Raw genomic sequence first — 23,164 nt, forward strand, 5'->3', positions numbered from 1 at the left:
AGACACCAAATCACAGATCCACTCAAAGACTCACACACCAGTCACAGAACCACTTGGAAACTCATGCACTTACTCATAGAACGACTGACACACTCATTGAGGCACTTGCAAACCCTCTTAGACACGGTCACACCCTCTCACAGCCCCACTCAGACATGCATGCCTCCACTCACACATCCAGTGAGAAACTCATGCTCTCACTCACACACTCACTCACAAAGCCTACAGGTAAGAAATAAAATATAAAACACCTTAGAAATTCACTGTAAAAACTAAAGGTTACAGGGACGTTAAAGTTGGGCTCAGATTTCACTCATACAAAACCAGTGAAATTCAGCAGTTACAGTTACTTGAGCTAACTAGAAATTACACCCGCAATGCACTACTTTTGACATCACATATTATATCACTCATGACATGCTCAGTGACATCACTGATGACATCATGAAATTACATCACTGATAACTGATTGTTAGACCTCAGTGCGGCGTTCAATGCCATCTCCCACTTTCTCTTAATCCACACACTGAAGTCCTTAGGCATATGCGGTTCCGCTCTAGATTGGATTACTTCCTTTCTCGACAACCGCACTTTTCGAATTTCATCTGCCATGGCTTGCTCCAAGGTTTACACATCCCCATATGGAGTTCCCCAAAGATCGATCCTTAGTCCACTGCTGTTTAATCTGTACGTCAGACCGTTAGCAGACATCACGGAACAAGCCGGTCTAACGCTTTTCACGTATGCTGACAACTCGCAGATTACTTTCTCCCTCTCTAACCCTGACCCTTCTGTACCCTCTCTTCTCCAACAGGGTCTCAGTAAAATTTCTAACTGGATGAATCATAATCTCCTTAAGTTAAGCAGTGAAAAAACCGAAATACTGATTCTAGGCAAAAAAAAGACCTTTGGAGTCCTCTGCATTGGCCAGCTGAGATGGGTAATCTCACAAAGCCCTCCAGCCATGTCCGAAATTGGAGCATCATTATTGACGATGCACTGACCATGCAACAGCAAACAGTTAAAACATCTGCACTTTGCTTTACCATCTTAAAATGGCTTAGAAAATTATTTGGATGCTACCCGTCGCCACCCAAAAAAACGTGGTCCACGTCCTCATTACCTCACGACTTGATTACAGGACTGTACTGTACCTGGGATCTAATAAGGCAGTGACCCGTAGACTGCAGCTGGTACAGAATTCTGCAGCTAGGCTCTTCTGCAGGATTCCCAAAGCTTCCCTACAACTGAACATCTGCGTGGCTTACATTGGCTCAGGTTGGAGAACCGTATTAAGTTCAAAGCCCTGAGCTATATGTTCAAAATCAAAACTGGCACAGCACCTCAGTATCTTCAGTCACTTGTTCGCCCCTTTGCTCCCACCCGTCATCTGCGGTCCGAATCCAAGTGCACTTTCGTGGTGCCTAGAGGCAAACTCACCAGAATGGGGGTTTTGGGGGGGTATTTTCCCTATTTAGGTCCGTTCCTCTGGAATACTCGCCCCCTGGCCTTGCGCAAGGAAACTGTCTACACTACCATTCATCGAGCTCTAAAGACTTGGCTATTTAATCAATAATTTCATCTTGCTGCCCTTCTATTTCTCAGCACAAAGTCCGCCTGGCGCCGGGAAGCCCTTTTTGGGTAGCTGTTGCACCCTACAAATTCAAATAATAAATAACATCATCCACAGAACCACTCACACTCCTATACAACCTCTCATACAACTACTCACACAACCACTCCTACCCAATCACAGATCCATACAAGTACTCACACAACCACTCACTCATCCATAGAGAAACTCATATACCCACTCTCTCACTCATACAGCCGCTCACACAACTACTCACTCACCCATAAAGCAACTCATACAACCAGTCACTCATCCTTGCACCCACTCACTCATTCATACAGTAACTCACACACCCAGTCCAGTGCTTAATTTGTAAAACAAAGTAAGTGCTAGGACCCTTATCAGGAGGTAACTGCAGTTTGCACCACCCATTCCCCATACCAGTCTTGTGGTTATGTTTGAAAATTCCGACTACTTGAGCCCCCCAAACTATAAAAATGGCTAGAACTTCAGGTATTAATTGCTTTTATTGTATATTGAATTAATAAATAACTATTGGTCTACTCATCTCTGAATAACTTAAACAATTAGGTGCCAGTGCCGAGCACTTGAAACAACAGGTTCAAACTATGCACTGACCAAGTCATAGACCCATACAATCACTCACAATGAAGTCCCTCACCCATACAGGCACTAGTATACACACCCACACTCCCCCATGCATCCCCTAACTGAACAACTCACTCATATATACAGGCACTCAGACAACCACTGTCTTACCAATACAGCAATTAATACACTCAGTGTCATTCCCCCATACAGCCACTCACACTGCCACTCACACAGCCACACACTCACCCATACAGCTACTCATACACCCACTTATTCACCCATACAGCCACTCACTCACCCACCCACAATCTCTCAACACAACCACTTACTCAGCTATACAAGCTCTCACACACCCACACAACCAACCACTTATATACCCATACACAGTCCATTCAGCAACCCCTACATCCGCTCACTCGCTCATACAGCCATTTACATGGACACTCACTCTCCAATACAGCCACTCACACATACCAACTCACTTAACCAAACATTAATTCAAACAGTTATTCACTACCCAATACAGACACTTACGCACCGAGTCACTTACTCACAGCCATTCAGTCACTTACACATCCACTCATACAGCCACTCACTGACCCATAGAGCCAGACACCCACTTACTCACCAATAAAGCCACTCACATGGCGACTCACCCACACATATACTCACACACCCAATTATTCACTGATACAGCCACTCACACATCCAGTAACTTGCACACTGATACACACAGCACACAACCACTCACATAATATATATTAGAAATAGCATCACTTATTAGTAAGTACACAAAGTATACTAATTTAACTTTTGTACTAACTTAGTATATATGTTTCACTTTCAAACCTTTACAAAACTCTTCCAATCACTGGATGATGTCATTTGAGATGTCATTGTTGATGTTACTGACTGTAATGCTTGATGTGAAATGTGTGGTCATAACTAGTGTATTGAAAGGGTAATTTAAATACATGGTATGGATTTATTAGCATGCATTTCCGAGTGAATCAGAGGGTATGAAAACTGTATGTTAATTGTGATTTCTTTCTATTGTAGTGAACCCCTGAAGAAGGGCTTTCTAAATAGCCCGAAATGCATTGGGTATAACATTGATTAGCTACTGACGATGTTTCCATGTGTTTTTGCGTGTCCGGAAAAAGGCTCGGATGGGCATATCCGTGGCATGAGAAGCTGTAAAACTCATTTGCTTCTCACGTGTAAAAAGAAAATTAGAAAATAAATGAAGTTTCACTAAAACGTTGGAGTATTTTTGATTAACCATTGTTAAGAATTAAAGAAATGTAAAAGACTGGGACAATTACCTTTTCCTAAGCGGTGCAATGGGTTTGGAGTGTAATTACGCTCCATATGCTCATGGTGATATATATATATATATATATATATAACTATGGCGGCAAGTGCGTTAGTCTCGCAGGAAGCAGACTGCGGATAAACTGTTCTTTGCTCAAAACACTGTGGACCAGAGTACTACTGTCAATACCACAGGCATAACAGAAGAGATTAAAACACAAGCACTCTTCAGTACTTTGGAGAAATTATACAAAAAGGAATTAAACAAATGGTAGGAGGCAGAGTCCCTCCAGAGATACATTGAAGTGAAGAGGGTCCCGAGAGGCCTACGAATCTATACGATTCCAACATACGAAGACCCGGATGTTGAAATGTTTGAGGAATGGTCAAACAACTCCACAGCATGCTAGTTAACGATGATGCGTATTTTGGTCAAATATGCAATTAAAGATAGAGCTAAAATACTAACGGAGATCGATAGAATTTTGGGTCAACTCGGCCAATTGGTGACAAAAGAAAGTATGGACGAGTTCATGAAAAATACCACTGCGAAAATGGATAAATTAGAAGCAGAAATCACTGCCAAAAAATAGAAAATTCTTACGTGATTTCAAAGACTATCAATCGGGACGCATTCTGACCTTTCACAGAAAATATGACCATCTGTTTGACAAAAATCAAGGAGGGGGAAAAACAAGAGCAGTTGTCCCCCCACCGACAGTGGAAGTAAGTGAAAGTGATGTTTCCGATGATAACCTCTCTGACATTTCATTAACCCTGGCCAATCAAGAAACAACACCTGATTCACAGAAAATCAAGAAGAATTTGTTGTTACAATTCCAAATGATAAATCAAACTCGGACAGAGGGGCAAGATCAGGGGGAACAAAGGGGCAGAGGACGAGGAGGCAGAGGAAGAATGAGAGGAACAGGAAGGCCAAAACAAGGAAAAAAAAACGCAACCTCAGCCCCAATGGGAGTGGAAACACGGGGCAAGAAACAGCAACAAAAAACAATATGACTGTGGTCAACCTCTCAAAACGGGCTCTGACATCAGATGAAATTGATGTGCTCTCTTTGGGCCTTTCCTTTTGCCCTACCAGTAATATGAACTTTGCACGCACCCGAGTGGATTTGTTTTTCTTCTCAAGAAAATTGAAACTGAAGAAGTGGTTTAACACTAAACCTAGAGGAAACACAACTGATGAAGGACTGAATACTGTGAGTAACCTCAACACTGATGATTTAAATGTCTGTGATCTAATGATAAATGACACTCAACAATCATTGACTGAACTAGATATGAACAGTTGGAGGTTTGAAACTGATGTAAATCCTGGTAGCAAATTCAAACCTAAGTCTGTCTTTCTTCCTAATTTTCAGTGCGAAGCAATAGATATATTCGAGAAAAGTGTTCTTTCAGACTTGAACAAATTAAGATCTATCAAAACACCTGTGCAGCACAAAAACCTTACCACCCCCCAGATTACTGCTATTGAGAACCTTAAAGCAGATAGCAACATTGTCATACGACAATCAGACAAGGGGGGAATGATGTTGTGTTAAGCAAAGAAATGTATTTGGCGGAAGGTATGCGACAATTGCAGGATACCGCATGCTATCAAAAGTCTGAAAGAGCAGATATATTAAGATTTAATACTACGTCCGGAGAAATGCTAGTCGAATGGCGAGAGCAAGGAATGCTCGAGTGGGAGGAATTTTACTATCTTTATTGTCCACATCCCCGCATTCCGGTTCTCTATTTGCTGCCCAAGCTTCCGGTTCTCTATTTGCTGCCCAAGCTGCATAAGAACTATCAGAACCCTTCAGGGAGAACGATTGTCTCGTCGATGGGCTCTCTTCTCGAAAACACATCGAGATTCATTGACTACTTCCTCAGGCCGTATGTTGTAGCACTTCCCTCGTATCTGAGAGATACCACCCACTTTCTCACAAGTATGTATGTATGTATGTATGTATTGGTACTCTTTTATAGCGCATGTCTGTCACCCAACGGGTATCCTGGCGCTTTGACTAGAAGGAACCTGCTTCGCACCATGCTGACTTACAAGAACTAAAGTGATCCAAACCTAGGAAAGAGATGTGTTTTAAAATTTTTCTTAAAGGAATTGAGTTCATTCATGCTTCTCAGTCCTAGCGGAAGAGTGTTCCATAGCCTGGCTGCCGTAAAGCTGAAAGATCGACCGCCCAGCCGCGATCTCAGAACTTTAGGCACCACAGCAAGGTAAGCAGAAGCCGAACGAAGGGATCTGGACGGAGTGTACCAATCGAACATATTCTGTAGTGGCACTGGGCCTTGTCCATGAAGGGCCCTAAATACAATACATAAAGATTTAAAATCGATCCGCTGAAGGACCGGTAACCAGTGAAGGTCTCTTAATGCCTGAGATGAAGAGTCAAGGCGGCGACGAGCAAGCGCTAATTTGGCTGCGAGATTCTGCACCCGTTGCAGTTGTCCTATCAGAGTAGATGGTGCTCCGAGAAATAGAGCATTACAGTAGTCCAAGCGACTTACAATAATGCTCCTCACCACCTCTGGCCTGCTGTCCATGGGTATACAGGGCATACACTGGGAAGAAGATTTTGTCTTTATCACCCTAGACGTTGGTAGCTTATACACCAGCATTAGGCACCAACCAGGGATCAATGCCATCAGACACTTTTTGAAAACTCGATCTATCTCTCTGCTGGACCACTCCAAGATGATTATACAAATGATCGAATTTTGTTTGACAAATAATTTTTTTGTCTTTGATGAACCATATAGAGACAGTCACAGGGCACCGCGATGGGCACCTGCTTCGCCCCCAGTTATGCAAATTTATTCATGGGCTGGTGGGAGGAGCAGGTGGCCGCATCAATGGAAGAATTCAACACCAGAGTTGCCCTGTGGCTACGCTATATTGACACATTTTTGTCATCTGGAAAGGGTCAGAACAATCAGCTGGAGAGTTTGTGGGGAAACTCAATGATAATGATTTGAATTTTTGAGTTTCAGTGCGGATATCAGTAAGACCTCTATAGAATTTTTAGACATCTCTGTATGCATTGTGAATCAAAACATTGAAACCAGTTTACACCGGCGGGCTAGAAGAAATTGCAGTTCCATTGCAACATTTGAACTAGAGAAACTCACTATGTGTAGGAGACTCGGGGAACGTGGTTATGGCGAAAAAACCATCTCTGAAGCCTGTAAAAGGGTTGATAAAATTGAGAGGAACGATCTGCTCTTTCCTGTAAAAAACACTGAGACACAGGACACAGTAAGATTCATCACTAGATGCTGTGGACAAGCTAATAACATCCGCCAGATTTTCAAGAAACACTGGCATGTCCTCTTGAGTGATGAACATTTGAAAACAGATCTCGGAAGTAATCCACAAATTACTTTCCGGAAAAGCAGATCGTTAAAAGATGAACTAAGCCATAACCATGTGACACAGACAGACAGAGAGATCCAACAAGCTCAATTTGGCTATAAATGCTGTAATAGATGCAAAGCCTGTAAGAGCAGTGTCAATTGTAAAAAATTGCTAATTCCGAACTCTGGTAAGGAATTTGTAATCAGAAAACATCTAATGTGTAACACCACACAATGTGTATATCTCTTGATCTGCCCATGCAATAAATGGTATGTGGGGAGTACCAAACATCAGGCCAAGAAGAGAGTTCTTGAACATCGCCGAGCTATTGTAAATAACAACAAATTGTATCCAATAGCTAGACACTTTAGCTCACACCACTACCAAGATGTAACTGGATTGCCTATGGTAGTAATTGACACTGTTGACCTGGGCATTAGGGGAGGCGATCAGGAACTGTCCTTACGTAAACTGGAATCACTGTATATCATCGAATTCAATAGCATTGTACCTAATGGTCTGAATGTTACTGAGGAATTGGCAGTACATCTTCATTAAAATACAGTGTATGAGTAGTATGTAAAACAGAACCGCAGTCATGGCGTTCAGTAATTTTAATCCTTTTATCTCTATAGGTGCTGTGAGGGAGTAGAATATTATGGCCACAGGCTGTGCAGGTGTATGGTGAAGCACCCTTGGTGATAACATGTATTGTCATTAAGACCTTGATTCAGGAACACCATTGATCAAGCCCACTTGGGCAGGAACCTTTTAAAGTATATAACATGATGCTTGAAATTTTGGACAATAATGATATAAATAAGAACTGAGCATGGCAACAAGAACTGCACATATCCTTGTGATTGTTTTTACAGAATCAATACACGTTTATTCCGCCACTTTTTACAATATTTGAGAACTTCAAGCCCACTGGGGCGAAACTATTTTTGGATCAAACACACTGTACCAAATCAAATGAAATGCTTGGATGTATAGCACTCATACAAAGCTATGGTGGATTACAAGAGGAACAATATGTGCAATGCTACGTAATAGTTGCCGAGAAATGTTGTCTTCACCGTCCAATAGGGCTGACATAACTTGTTAAATGTTTGTAGACAATTGATATATGATTTTATTGAAACAATCTGAAATCTTTACCCCACTGGGGCGTTATGTTTTGCGAATTGCATAGTGTTTATATGAACCTTATGAAATGGCTTAACCTTACGAAATTGTTTATACATGCAACCTTATTTCAATTGTCGATATCATTTGTTCCATCCTTCAAGATGGCCGATACCTTTACTCTTACAAACACAGCACCTTCTCAGTAGTCCTATGTTTGTGTCTATTAATTGTGTACACCGTTGGATGTAAATTTGATTATGTGCACTGAGGCTCTCGATCGTGATCAAGGCTTAACCGCCGAAACGCGATGTTTGTTGCCGCAATAAATCGCTCTTTGCAGAAGGAAGGTGCCCGAGTATCTTTTATATATCATTAAGAGATCGTTGAAAGTATATATATATATATATATATATATATATATATATATATATATATATATATATATATATATATATATATATATATATATATATACACATTACCTACTGGCGGTAGCCAGTAGGTAGTTATAGTTAGGACCTAGTTTCCATAGGAAATCCGCAACATTCCATTGGGAATAACTTTGGCGCCGGTTGATGAATCTCCGCGAATTTGTCAAAGAAGATAGCTCGCTACGCTCCGCTCCTTCCCTGAAAATCTCGGGAAGATTCGTCAAGCGGGGGCCGAGAAAAAAGGGGGGTCCCAAAACGTGTTTTCCCCATGTTAATTTCCATAGGACCTTTAGACACGGCTACAGCCCGAACCGCTGAACGGAATTACACCAAATTTGGGAACATGGTAGGGTCTGGTACGCAGATCACGCTTTTGTTTAAATGGTGTAAATCCCCCCAGTAGTTGCTGAGAAAATTAAAGTTGAAATCAATTATATATCTATAAGCGCGCACGCACCTTGCCGTGCACGAGCTTCATGCTGATTGGCTGCCACTGTCTGTCAACACTCTAAAACAGAAATTGTTGGCAGCCATCTTGTGCTTCGGTAGACTGAGGCACAGGAAAGCAGAAAAACCAAGGTGTAGAACTCGAAAAGGAGGCAGGGTAGAAGCACCCTGACCCCCTAGGCCTGCTCAGGTGGTCCCACAGGGACCCCAAGGCAAAAAAAAAATTGGGGGGGGAAATCGCGGGGTGCGCGCACCCCACGATTGTCCAAAATTTTTTTTATTTTTTTTTGCCTTGGGGGTCACTTACCTCCCTTTTATCATCCTAAAATCCCCTTCCCTCACCATCTTTCCATTTCTTTTACCTTCATTCCCCTTACCCTACTCTATGTATCTCTCTTTGTCCCTTACTCTCGTTCCTTATGTCCATCCTCACTCCCCTTCTGTCACTCCTCCTCCTTTACTTTCTTTACCATACTGCTCTTCCCATAATTTTTAATTTCCCTTAACTCACTACCCTACCTTTAGACACCTTGGGGCAGATTTACAAGCCCCTTACACCTGTTTTGCGCCGCCGTTGCGTCACTTTTGTGATGCAGCGGTGGTGCAAAAGAGGCGCCATGGTGCGGGCTATTTACAACGTGACGCATCTGGTTCCGTCATGGCCCCGCCTGTTCTTCAGATCGTCAGCGCAGGCGCGAAATCAGCGCCGCGCAGGCGTGTCGGGCGGGCCATTACGGAACCACTCCGTCACCAGCGCAGCCCACCCGAGGGCTATGACGGAGCGGTTCCGTCATAAGCGTGGGAGGGGTTAAAGGATTGTTGTACATCAAACAGCCGACGTCCATTGTATATCAAGAGAGATGAAACCATGCACACATTCGAACACAATTGTACAACACACGGTATAGTTAGGAATTAGCATTTACAAAACCTTTGAAATTCACTGAAAAAACCATAGGTTTTAAACCCGTTATAGTTAGGAAGTAGCATTCAAAAAACCTATGAAATTCACTGAAAAAACCATAGGTTTCAAACACGTTATAGTTAGGAAGTTGCATTTGAAAAACCTATGAAATTCACTGAAAAAACCATAGGTTTTACACACGTTATAGTTAGGAAGTAGCATTTACAAAACCTATGAAATTCACTGAAAAAACCATAGGTTTGACACATGTTATAGTTAGCTGGATAATTTACTCATATAAAACCAATGAAATTCCCCCGTTATAGTTACTTCAGCTAACTATAACTCGCGCGCCCGCAATGCACTGCTGATGACTTCACATTTTACATCACTCATGACATGGTCAGTGACATCACTCATGATATCACTGATGACATCTCAAATGACATCACTGATGACATCATTCTTGTGGAAGAGTGGCAGACCTTCACTCACCCTAATATAACCTTTATTACATACACTCAAAAATAGAAAATAACATTTTCAATACAATAGCCATACCAATGCTACTTAGAACACACCTATTTAGTAATTTGAAGATCTATATACACAACCACTGATTCATCAACAGACATATACAGTCACTCATATATTATATACAGTCACTCATATATGTATTCAGTCATCATATGTTCTTATACACTGATACATCCTGATCATCCTGTTACACACCGACACTCAACCATAGAGTTACTCACACATAACTTATATGTACTAGTTTAAAACATATGTACTTACTCAGAAATACACTAATAAAACAGTTATTCATTCACTTAGACAATCATATATACACTCATACAGAAAAAAAACAAATAACCTATATACCTACTCACCACACACACTCACTCACCCATACAGTCCAGCATATATGCTGCCTACAACACATACAAACAGTAAGTCACTCATTCATGCATCTATGCACTACGTAAGATCTCCCAACGAAGCATATTGACACTTAGACACTCAGACACTCCAACTAATAATCAAACAAACAATAACCTATATAGACATTATGTATCACTCATATAGCTACTCACCAACACATGCAGCCACTTACACAGAAACTGAGAGACTGATACAGATATGTATATATTTAAACATTACTCACTAACCCATGTACTCATTAAGATATACTTAATCAGTCAGTTATACAATCTATTTTTCACCTAAAAAGCAGCCATTTATACACTTATATACTCAATTCTTCTTCCATCAACCTTCAGATATACATATATAAAACATATTTAATTTTCAGAACTAACCCATTCACTGGATGATGTCATCAGTGATGTCATGAGTGATGTCACTGACCATGTCATGAGTGATGTAATATGTGAAGTCATCAGCAGTGCATTGGGGGCGCGTGAGTTATAGTTAGCTGAAGTAACTATAATGGGGGAATTTCATTGGTTTTATATGAGTAAATTATCCAGCTAACTATAACGTGTCAAACCTATAGTTTTTTCAGTGAATATATATATATATATATATATATATATATATATATATATATATATATATATATATATATATATATATATATATATATATATATATATATATATATATATATATATATATATATATATATATATGTATGTATATATACCAACATACATACATACATATATAGCGGAGGCTACTTCACTTAAAATGGGATTCTGGATTTAAACTAAAAATAAATATAAGTAATTAGGTCAATAATAATTATAAGTAGTTACATTTAAATTTATAAATAGGCCACAACTAATTCATTCTTGAAAAATAAACTACAATATGGTTTTTATGTTATTCATTTTTTTAAAGATTATGTAGGGTTGTAATGGATTTTTAGAGTAAGAAGCTTTTAGGGTTCTGGGATAATGGTTCAAAGGGGTAGTGCAGAGGTTTTCCCAGTCACACCCAATCAATCCACTTGCTCAGATCCAGAGATTTGTCTAGGGTCAGTAGGCACCAAAATAGAGGACTGGAAGAAAGGTTACCAAGCACAATCAGATTGGATTTTTTTCTTCTTTTCTACAATTTGATTCTCAGCTCTTCCGAGGAGCCGGATTCATGGATAAGTCTCAAATTAACTGTCAACGTATGCACAAGTTTAACCTTACAAAGCATGCCTGACACTTTTTTGGTTTACAAATAGCATGAAACCTACTGAACATATTTAGGCCAAGCTCAAAAGAAAGGCATACTCCCCGAAAAGTTCAAGCTCATGCAAAGGTTGGTGTAATTCTGTTCAGCAGAAAATAAAATTTCTGTGGAACTTAAGATCACTCAAAAATAACTTTATTACCTATTATCTCATCTGCATGAAATTTAAAATTAAGAATCTGAGCTAGTAGGTTAAAGTGCCTGCCAATTGATGTGCTAGTTAAACAGCCACCACCAATTTTATTTGCAAATCCAAAAACATTTTCCTAAGGAAGTCTACAATCGACTATATGTACAGTCACCAACAAAGAGTGCGTAATGTATACACAAAAAGGTATAGGGAATAATGTCCTACTTGTCATTAATTGTAGATATATTTTACTAAATATGCAAACTTACGTATGAAAACGGTGTGCACAAAGATAATCGTTGCTCAGTTTTCGGCTATTTTACTTTGTCATCTAACTAATTTCTGTACACATGCATTTGTTCAAATTTGAATATGGTTATTTTTATTTCTTTAAATGTACATACCAGATTGTGAATAAGACACGGGTGCAGCAACAGGAAATAAAATATTTGAATCATCGTTCAGGACCTGAAGAGGAGACCAACTTGACATTTGGGGCACGCTTCCTCGCCTGAAGCAGAAATAGGAAAGGCAGTTTAGAATTTATAGAGAAAAACAATTATTTTATTCACTGAATTATTTTTGTAGGTGTGTTTACATTTTAATGGAAAATATTCAGATTGTCCAAAAACATATGGGAAACATACTGTTTAAAAAAAGCAAGATCATTAGCTTCCATCAAAATATCAATGTATATCTATTTATGCTAAGTCTGATATCAGCATTTTGCCTGATTTTATGATTTGACAAATGCCAATCAGCTTTTGTTGCTAGTAATAAAACTAGGGTACAGAGAACAAAGTGATTATCCCAAGTAAGGAAGTCAGGTTTCTCTCTTACTCAGTTGAAGGTAACTTGAAATTTCAAATCAGTCTTCTAGGCACAAGAATAAAGCGTTCCTACGTTGTGCAGAATTTAAAGAGTTAAAACATGCCACCTCTCATAGAAAGATCTGGAAACAGATACATTCCAGGAAAGATAAGAGTCTTAGGGACGGACCTCTGTTAAACAAGTGTCAATATAAAAACAGCTCAACCGTGAAGAAATACAGTCTTTTAGCTGGAAGGCCCAATGGCTCTTTGACCTATCTGCTCAGAAGTCTTCAATATGATAAGAAAACATACTTTCAAAATGAGCCTTCATGTTTGCAAGCATTTGTGAGGAGCTGTGATCTAGGATTAAAGGTGCTGACCACACAACCTAGACACATGGCTGTAATCTCAGGTTCGCTGCTTTGACAAATATGTCATTCTTGGAGAATTCCTTCATAGTCCCCTTTCTGGATTTACAAGTAAGAGCTATTTCATAGACATGAGTAATGTAAATGTGTTGTGACCCCACTAGCAGTCCCCATCACACCCTTGTTTCTTCTAATCAAGTCTCAACTGGACAGCCATATTTGTTCTCTGCATCTTTTTCACCTCAAGGCTGATATGATTCTGCTTTGCTGCACTTTTGGAGCTTGAGACCAGTTACATTAAACACTTAACCCATAATCTACACATCGTGAACCAAAATTACTCCTGTCAGATGATCCGAGGATCCCTCTTCAAGCAACATTTGCAACACACATCTGCAATGCAATAGGTCTCGCATTCGCGCAAGTTTGAACAATTGGCATTGTAAATGACACTGCCTTTTATGTATGTGTTGGTTTTTAAAGCATAAATAAAAAGCAATGTCGTTTACAATGCCATTAGCTTAAACTCTTGCAAGTGCGAGATCTATTACATTGCAAACGCTTGAAGGCATTGCTGAGTTGCACCTTCTGAGTCTCACGGCCCCTGAAGAGCTCCCCGTTTGCTACGAGTTAAATAAACAAGCCAGTGGTCACAATTGCGCATGAGAGACCCTTCTGTCCTCCAGCAGCAAGAGAAACTCAAAGAAAATAGTGCTTACAGACCAAAGAAGACGTACCGTGTAACAACAGAAGTAAAATGGCCAGTCCTCATGGGAGGTTACAAATGAAGACAAAGCGGTTTTAAGGAGGGACTAGCAAGCCTATTAAAGAATCCTAAGGCATCATTTAAGAAGGACAATGACACAAGTCAATGACAAATATGGGCAGAGAGCAGTGGCGGTGCGTCCACTGGTGGCATTTGGGCGTTGCCCCACTAGCCACATGGACGACTGTCGCGCTATTCAATCTAGTAACAAAATAATCTGAGCGCACTCGCAGTCTGTTCAACGGCAACGCTCTAGCTCAGAGAGCTCTACCGGGACAAGCCCGACTGATTCGGACATCGCGGAAGGGTGTGGGAGCGGGGCTGCGGCAGTGAGTGCCAGCGCAGCAGAAATAGCCAGCAACAGTGTGCGCATGTCAATTTTTGGGCTAGTCATTTTTATGACTGGCCCGCACATGAGCATACGCACAGTAGTACCTTCCCTCCCCCCCTTAATAGCGGCTCAGACTGGGGAGGGACCCGAGGGTGCTTCTTCATACCGTAGCCCCCTGGTCTCATTATGGGCAGGCAGTAACTCTGCTCTTAGCTAATCCTAGCGCAGTGGCGCTGCGATTGGCTGAGACACCACGCAGCTTGCAGGATGGTGCTGCACTTGGGTGGTGGCACTGCCAAGTGCCGCACTTGTATGGCCAATCACACTGTGGCTTATGTGAAGCCATGCAGTGGTGATTGGCCATTTCCTCTACGCTGTCAGCATGTCTCCGCGCCAGTACGAGTCAGAGTCACGAGGGTTGTCGTACCTCACACAAACTGTAGACCTTGTGCCGCCGATATGTCTACACAGTCAGTCTACTGAGTCAGTCTACACACTTCCCCTCATAGATAACGTAAGTTTTTAACACAAACAGTCAGTGGCTGTGTACAGTGTTGGCATGAATGATGTGAGTGTGTCAGGGGCCCAAGTGCGAGCAAGGAAAATTATCCGCTTATAAGTTTGCCTCAGTTAGGCCTCAGGATACCGGATGCTGATTGATGCAGAATCGCTACAGTTGACTCGCTGAATTGAACCCGGTAATATTTTAAAAGCACGCTCCTAATGCCTTCTCATCTATTTTATATGACCCGGGCCGATGCTGCGGGGCAGCCTCTGGCCAGCCCTCGTAATGTGATGATAATTAATATATATGATTACATCATCACTTTTGTTGAGGTACCGGACAGATGTGGGGGATACAAGTACTGCCTATCAGAGGAGGGAAACAAACCAGTCCCAAAATCCGGGATTTGTGGAATATCCAACGGCACCTAGATAAGGCCCAGGGCTTTTGACTACAACCCCATTAAAGCACAGCAGCCCTGCTGACGCTGCCAGCGGCGTTGGACTTCAAGTCCAGCAACTAGGATGAGAAATGCTGGCACCGTTAGAGTTAAAGTATCAGGAACCGCAGAGAGCGCTGCTGTTACGGCCCAGTCATCATGGGTATAGCATCTAACACAGCCCTGCTAACAAGGGCCGATATTGTTTGGTTGCCAGCCCTACCAGCTGCAGCCTTTCTGTAGCGCGGTTTGACCATTTCTCAATATGCCAGGCCAGCCAGCGAACGTGTGTGGTGATTTGAGGGTCTCGGGCGATTCGTGAGAACTAGGGGACGACACTCGCCCCGGAGATAGACCGGTCTGAACAGGTAGGAAATACCAGGAAAGCTCTGCCGTCACCCAATATCTGGGTGGAGTCAGGCACACTGCCCCTTATCCGCATGAGCGCTAGCGCAATTCCGCTCCTGTGCTGAGTTTTTTAAAAACGCATTTTACGTGACGAGCTGGGCTCGTCATCAGCGTGCGAGGAGGCTACGCCATGACGAGCCCAGCTCGTCATGAGCGTGGAAGGGGTTAAGAAGAGCTGGCGCAGCTGGCTTGTGGCTTCCCCTCATGACCAGGCTTCCAGGGGTCATTTTGTTTTATTGACGGAATGCACTCGGGCCCTTCATTCAAACCTCTATCGCTCGTCACATATTTTCTATGTGGTTGGTTTCGCTTACCAAAACGTGTCTGTGGATTCCTGGGAGGCCACTCTTTTACACCCTTCACTAGCTACTTGATTGTGCCTAATTTTGACTAAATTGGGGAAGTCAGCAAATCTAAATTGTGTGATGTTCTGTTCCTGCCCCTAATGCAGAGCTGAAGGCTCCATCCTGTGGTATAATTTGTTTCCTATGGCTTTCCTTTGATCGAGCACTCGCTCGTTTAATGCTCTCTTCGGTCTGTCTCTTAGCCGTGCTCCCTCTTCACCGGTTGAGCATGTCGCGCTCTAAACTGAAAGTCAGTATTTGAAATGGCTGCGCAGGGAGGAAGTCACCATACGGTACTGTAACGTAACAATCTAATAATGCATGCCAGTGGTTTTGGTTACTTGAAGAACGATCAGTGCTGTGTACAAAATAACACAGTTTACCGCAGTTAAGTAAATAGAGCAGGTGGGTGATTTAGCTCCAAATGTTGTGTTCTTTTTAAGGCAAAACTTGTTCAAAAATAGTTGACATGTTTAAGAAAGGAGCAGAAATTAGGCCAAGATGCCTACATGCTTTGGAAAAATCTGAGGTAACAATAAATATTATAATTTATTATTATTTTGCACATGGAATGGATAATCACATAGCAATGCCAGCTTGGTCAGCCATTAAGAGAATATCAGGCGTTGCTCAGAGTGAAATCTCGTGGAATGGAATGCTACAGGTACACACACATGCACAGAATTACACACACACTCATACAACACTCACACAAACACGGAAGTAAACACACACAGGCAGACACAGTGGGACCCCAGTGGGAAGCTCACAGCCCCATTAAGAAATGGCAGGCCGCCATTAAACATTATCCAGTGTTAATACCTTAATCCTAGCACTCTGGACCTACGTGTTACAGATAATCCCCCTTAAAACAAGGTCAGGTGAGTAGCTTGGTACAGGAGAACTAATTAAGAAAGCCCACCTCTTCAAAAGAAAAAAGAAATACTTGCCCAGGATAGCACACACTAAAAGAATAGATCCATGCAGTCCCAACGCCTTGGGCCAAGTGTGTTATCGACGGCGACGCCACAAGAAGTTACCTTATGGCCAATCACTGTGGAGCTTGAAAATGCCAGTCTCTTTAAATGTCATTTGTGGATCAGATGACAACATATGTGTGTATGTGTATGAGGCGGCTGAGGGCCGGGGCAGTGGGGTCCGGTTACGTCACGCCGGCGGTGCAGTTAGTGTCACGGTCGTAGCAGGCCATTCATTTTGAACCAACAATGGCCATGAGGCACCACGACCTTTAGAACCCTCAGTGTATCACCAATACCACGTCAAACTCCACAATACTTGCAAACACTAGAAAAATGTTATTTTCAAAATAAAAGGTTTTTTTCTTCTTTTAAACGCACGTATGAAAAGTTGCACGATAAAAAGATGGGGGATAAAAAAAAGACTGGATGATTTGAAAAAAATGGAAATTACTGATAATTTCACATGTACTGTATATTTAATCGAAATGTATAATTTAATTCTCTAAACTCAGCTTCCAGCAATCAGTAGGGTACTCCATGGCACTTATACAGAGGGGATACTTTGAAATATGGTAGTTTCCTCAACAGTGCAGTAAATAATTTACAAATGCTTTGATCTAAAACCATAACTTAAATCGCAAAGTAAGAACACGACTTGCCTGGCTAATCTTTCGTTTACGAGAGGTTGTTCTATTAGTCTATGTGAACTTTGACCCTGGCATTATTTTCTGGAAGCAAGAGTAATTGTTGGTTAGGAAGCAAGGGACCCCTATATATAACAACTAGCTAAAAATAGGCAAAATATACAGTAAGGAAAAATTTAGCTAGACATAAATTCAACAAAAAATCAATAATATATATCTCTGAAGTGAAATAGACTTAAAACAGGCAAACCACCATATTAAGACAGAAGAATGGCTATGCACTCATATATATATAACAAGCATTGGAAATGCAATAGGTCTCGCATTAGAAAAGTAGGAGCTATTGGTCTTGTTAATGTTTTTTTTTTGTATTTGTGTTTATTTGTGAAATAGCTAAATTGATAGCTTTGTCATTCACAACGCCAATAGTTTTAACTTTTGTGAATGTGACACCTATAGCATTTGGAATGCAACATGATTTGTATTTATGTGACTTTGATGGCAGCTTTTGTTGTTATGCCACATCTCTAGAGAGCAGGAGAGTGCAGCAGGGGAAGAAGCACAGCCCTGCAAGCTGAGCGTCCTCCCATCGCACACCCATCTGTGGCTTGAGGGGTGTGAGGGTGAGGGGTGTGAGGGTGAGGGGTGTGAGGGTGAGGGGTGTGAGGGTGGGGGATGTGAGGGTGAGGGATGTGAGGGTGAGGGGTGTGAGCGTGTGTGATGGTGAGGTTGAGTGAGGGGGTGTGATGTTGAGTGTGTGTGACGGTGTGTGATGGTGAGGGTGTGTGAGGGTGAGTGAGGGTGTTTGATGTTGAGTGAGGGAGTGTGAGTGTGTGGGTGTGTGACGGTGTGAGGGTGAGGATGTGTGAGGGTGAGTTAAGGAATGTGAGGGTGTGTGAGTGGGTGAGTCTGAGAGTTAGGGGGTGTGAGGATGAGTGAGGGTGAATGAGTGTGAGGGGATGAGGGTAAGGGTGGGTGAGGGGTGTTGATGGTGAGAAGTTGCGAGGCTGAGGGTGGCTGAGTGTGTGTGTGTGGGTGAGGGTATGAGTTGTAGTGAGTGTTAGAGTGTTGTGAGGGTGTGAGGGGAGTGAGGGTGTGTGAGTGTGAGGGGGTGTGAGGGTGAGGGGGTGTGGTGTGTGTGAGGGTGAGTGAGGGGGTGTGAGGCTGAAAGTGTGTGAGGTGTAGTGAGTGTGAGAGTGTTGTGAGGGGTGTGAGGGGAGCCAGGGTGTGCGAGGGTGATGGGCTGTGATGTTGAGGGGGTGTGTGTGTGAGGCTGAGGGTGAGTGAGGGGGTGTGAGGCATAGGGTGTGTGACGGTGTGTGAGGGTGAGTGAGGGTGAGTGAGGATGATAGAGGGGTTGTTAGGCAGAGCGTGTGTGACGGTGAGTGAGTGTGAGTGAGTGTGAGTGAGTGTGAGTGAGTGAGTGTGAGTCAGTGTGAGTGAGTGTGAGTGAGTGAGTGGGTGTGAGGGGGTGTGAAGGGGTGCGAGTGTGTTACGTTGTGTGAGGGTGTGTGAGGGTGAGTGAGGGTGTGTGAGTGGGTGAGTGTTAGAGTTAGGGTGTGTGAGGGTGAGGGTGTGAGGGTGAGGGGTGTTGATGTTGAGAGGGTGTGAGGGTGAGGGAGGTCAGTGTGTGAGGTGTAGTGAGTGTGAGATTGTTATGAGGGGTGTGAGGGGAGCTAGGGTGTGTGAGGCTGAGGGGGTGTGAGGGTGAGGGGGTGTGAGTGTGTGTGAGAGTGGGGGTGAGTGAGGGTGTGTGAGGGTGAGGATGTGTGACGGTGTGTGAGGGTGAGTGAGGTTGAGTGAGGGCGTTTTAGGCTGAGGGTGTGTGAGGGTGAGGGTGTGTGAGATTGACTGAGGGTGAGTGATTGTGAGTGAGGGTGAGTGTGGGGGTGTGAGCGTGTGTGTGTGTGACGGTGTGTGAGTGTGAGGGTGTGTGAGTGTGATTGAGGGAGTTTGTGGGTGTGTGAGTGTGTGAGGGTGAGATTTAGGGTGGGTGAGGGTGTGAGGGTGACTGAAGGTGTGTTAGGGTGAGGCTTTGAGGTTAAGGGTGTCTGAGGGTGAGGGCTGTTGATGGTGAGAGATTGTGAGGTTGAGGGGGGTGAGTGTGTGTGAGGGTGATTGTTTGTGAGTGTGTGTGAGGGTGAGTGAGGGTGTTTGAGGCTGAGGGCGTGTGATGTGTGAGTGTGAGTGAGGGGGTATGAGGTTGTGATGGTGTGTGAGGGTGATGTTGTGTGAGGGTGATTGAGGTTGTGTGAGATTTTTGGGATGTGTGACGGTGAGGATTGGAATTCTTGCATCTGTGAATTATCATGCACTATTACTAACTTAAGGGCTCATGGGCTTACCTGATGGATTAGCTTTGCACTTTGTTTAGGGTCACATTTTTTGCACAACTCATGGCAAACATGTCAAGCAATGTTCTTTAACTTAGTGTGCTCTGACCTATCTGTGTATAAATTATTGGAACATATTTAAAAAAAAACATTAAATGTCGAGTGTGATATTTCCATTTACACACAGTGGATTCAGATGTAATATACAGGAAAAATGCTTCTGTCTAGTGGGAAGGCATCTTTTTCGTACATATATCTTTAAGAATATTGCCCATATCTATATCTGCATGTGACCAATAATAGTTTAACACTGAATTTTAGTTATCATTTTTTTTTTTAATTAATGGCATGTATTGAACATGTTTTTAATAACTGATGCCTTAGAGAAATGGTTATTAAAATTATACTGTAAGAATTGCGCAATAATTACGAGAAAACATCCTGTAATTTTCTTACTTCTTTTTTTCAAGCTACACATTTTGTTTGGGTACATTTTATTTTGAAAACCGTCTCCAATCGTGCATCCTTTGTTTTTCATGTAATCAAGAAACATTCTTGTCGAATTGTAAATGGTCACAATGGTTACATTTTGTAAACATGTAGACGTGTTTATATTGGAACCACTGTACGTAAAGCGAACTGTTTTTACTGTACTTCTTGCCTAAGAGTAGGTCCTTAGTTCCTACTAAAGACTTTGGGCACCAAAAGTGACATATTGCGAGTACGCTGGGATTGGAGGTAGAAGCAACGGATAGGCAAGCGACCTGCTCCTTGAGATTAGTTGATCCGCGCTGAGCCTCGTCAAGAGGACCGCCGAGAACGGCAAAGAAAGCGCCTAAGAAGCCCAATCCGTTAGCTCTTGGTGTGATCCCCGATCTCAAAACAGAGTCAAAGCAGAGGCGCTAGAGCTGTTGCCGGGAGGCAGGCAGGCGAGCAAGTGGGCGGGTGGTAGCCGATAGGAGGAGCAGCCCACTTGTGGTGAGCATGAACTGTCGTGGACTGTGGCTACTAAAAGAGCAGAGCTGAGCTGACCGTGCAGAAGTACAAGAAGTGTAAAAGAAGACCTGCCAACTTCATCAAACAAATTTAAAAGGGAAGAGAGAGAAGGGGAGGGGGGAGGAGAAATGCGACACGGCGGGCAGGGGAGGGGGCGGAGCGGGTAAAAAAAAAAAAAAAAGACGGAGGGAATGTTCTTAGAGAAATGGTTATTAAAATATACTTTAAGAATTGCGCAATAATTACGAGAAAACATCCTGTATTTTTCTTACTTCTTTTTTTCAAGGTACACATTTTGTTTGGGTACATTTTATTTTGAAAACCGTCTCCAATCGTGCATCCTTTGTTTTTCATGTAATCAAGAAACATTCTTGTCCAATTGTAAAAGTGACATATTGCGAGTACGCTGGGATTGGAGGTAGAAGCAACGGATAGGCAAGCGACCTGCTCCTTGAGATTAGTTGATCCGCGCTGTGCCTCGTCAAGAGGACCGCCGAGAACGGCAAAGAAAGCGCCTAAGAAGCCCAATTCGTTAGCTCTTGGTGTGATCCCCGATCCCAAAACAGAGTCAAAGCAGAGGCGCTAGAGCTGTTGCCGGGAGGCAGGCAGGCGAGCAAGTGGGCGGGTGGTAGCCGATAGGAGGAGCAGCCCACTTGTGGTGAGCATGAACTGTCGTGGACTGTGGCTACTAAAAGAGCAGAGCTGAGCTGACCGTGCAGAAGTGCAAGAAGTGTAAAAGAAGACCTGCCAACTTCATCAAACAAGTTTAAAAGGGAAGAGAGAGAAGGGGAGGGGGAGGAGTAATGCGACACGGCAGGCAGGGGAGGGGGCGGAGCGGGTAAAAAAAATAAAGACGGAGGGAAGGCAGAGAAGGGGAGGGGGGAGGAGAAATGCGACACGGCGGGCAGGGGAGGGGGCGGAGCGGGGAGAGGGTGTGAAAGCAGCAGGGGCCTGGAGTGCGGCTGAAGGAACTTAAGAAATGCGACACGGCAGGCAGGGGAGGGGGCGGAGCGGGGGTGTGGGAGGAGTGCGTCTGAGGGAAAATACATGCAAGGCAGGCGGCTGGGGGCATGTGCACGCACTTTTAAGCTCAATGCGCATGCGCATTGAGCTTGAATTTCACGGGCACTGCAAGGAATCGCCACGATTCCTTGCAAGTTGGTTAAAGACTGTTTAAGCCCCCATAGTCTCGCAAGCTCGATGCGCATGCGCATCGACAGGCGAGACCTAAAAAACGTTACATTTTATTGTTCTGTATATAGCATATCTTTTAACTTTCATTCTTTTTTATATATAGTTCATTTACACCAATAAAGTTGTATATCCAGATTCAATGACAGACGTTAAGATGATGGAGGCAGTGCGGCAGGTGTCAACTACGCACGTTTCGGCATACATGCCTTCATCAGGTAGCCGTCTATTGCACAATTAAGAACTAATTGATGCTGGTATTGGATTTCACCAACGTGGTTCTGAAAGCTTGATACTAAAAATATTTGGTTATGTGGCTGAGTGGACGATTTTCCATCAGCAGATAAGATGCTCTGTAACTTGTAGGCGCCAATAGTTATTTCTCTATGATATAAATCCTAAATGGATTGACTAATCTATTCCGATGTATAAAATGGCGCGCTACAAGATGTTCACGATAATTCAGGAAAGCAGTTATATCCAGCTTTCTATAAGGAAGGAGGGCGACCCTGTTCGAAGGTAAATATTCATACGCCTCTCTTCCTTTTGCGCCAACTATTCAAACGGGGGTTGAGTACCGGCATCCAAGAGTAATTGTCCATTAACACCAGCATTAAGTGTTGAATCATCATTAAAATGAACCCATAATAGAAATGACAGACATATCACTGGTGACCGAAAGCTTCATCACAGATAGGATAAGGGAACATGGTTCAAGCGGTTTTGCAAACAAGGAATTCAACCCACATATGCCAATTGTTTTGTGAGATTGAGATCAGAATACTATAGGAATAAGTCCCAATGTCGCGAGTCTTCCTTTTGCACGGGGATGCCACTGTAAACAGAACAAGCATTGGTATAGCCAATAGGTCTTGCCTTTGGGACCTTATAAATGTTTAGCCATGCAACGCTTGA

At 42.8% G+C, this 23,164-nt stretch overlaps 1 protein-coding gene across 1 annotated transcript in view; it reads right to left on the minus strand.

The window, feature by feature from the left end:
• Positions 1-23,164, minus strand: part of SNX29 (sorting nexin 29) — a 1,754,850-nt gene that overhangs the window by 1,476,776 nt on the left and 254,910 nt on the right. Inside the window, exon 9 of the mRNA XM_086941425.1 lies at positions 12,537-12,643. Coding sequence (XP_086797551.1) covers positions 12,537-12,643 — 107 coding nt within the window. The remainder of the gene's footprint in view (positions 1-12,536; positions 12,644-23,164) is intronic.

The sequence above is a fragment of the Lissotriton vulgaris genome, chromosome 10 (assembly GCF_964263255.1).
Source record: "Lissotriton vulgaris chromosome 10, aLisVul1.2, whole genome shotgun sequence".
NCBI lineage: Eukaryota > Metazoa > Chordata > Amphibia > Caudata > Salamandridae > Lissotriton > Lissotriton vulgaris.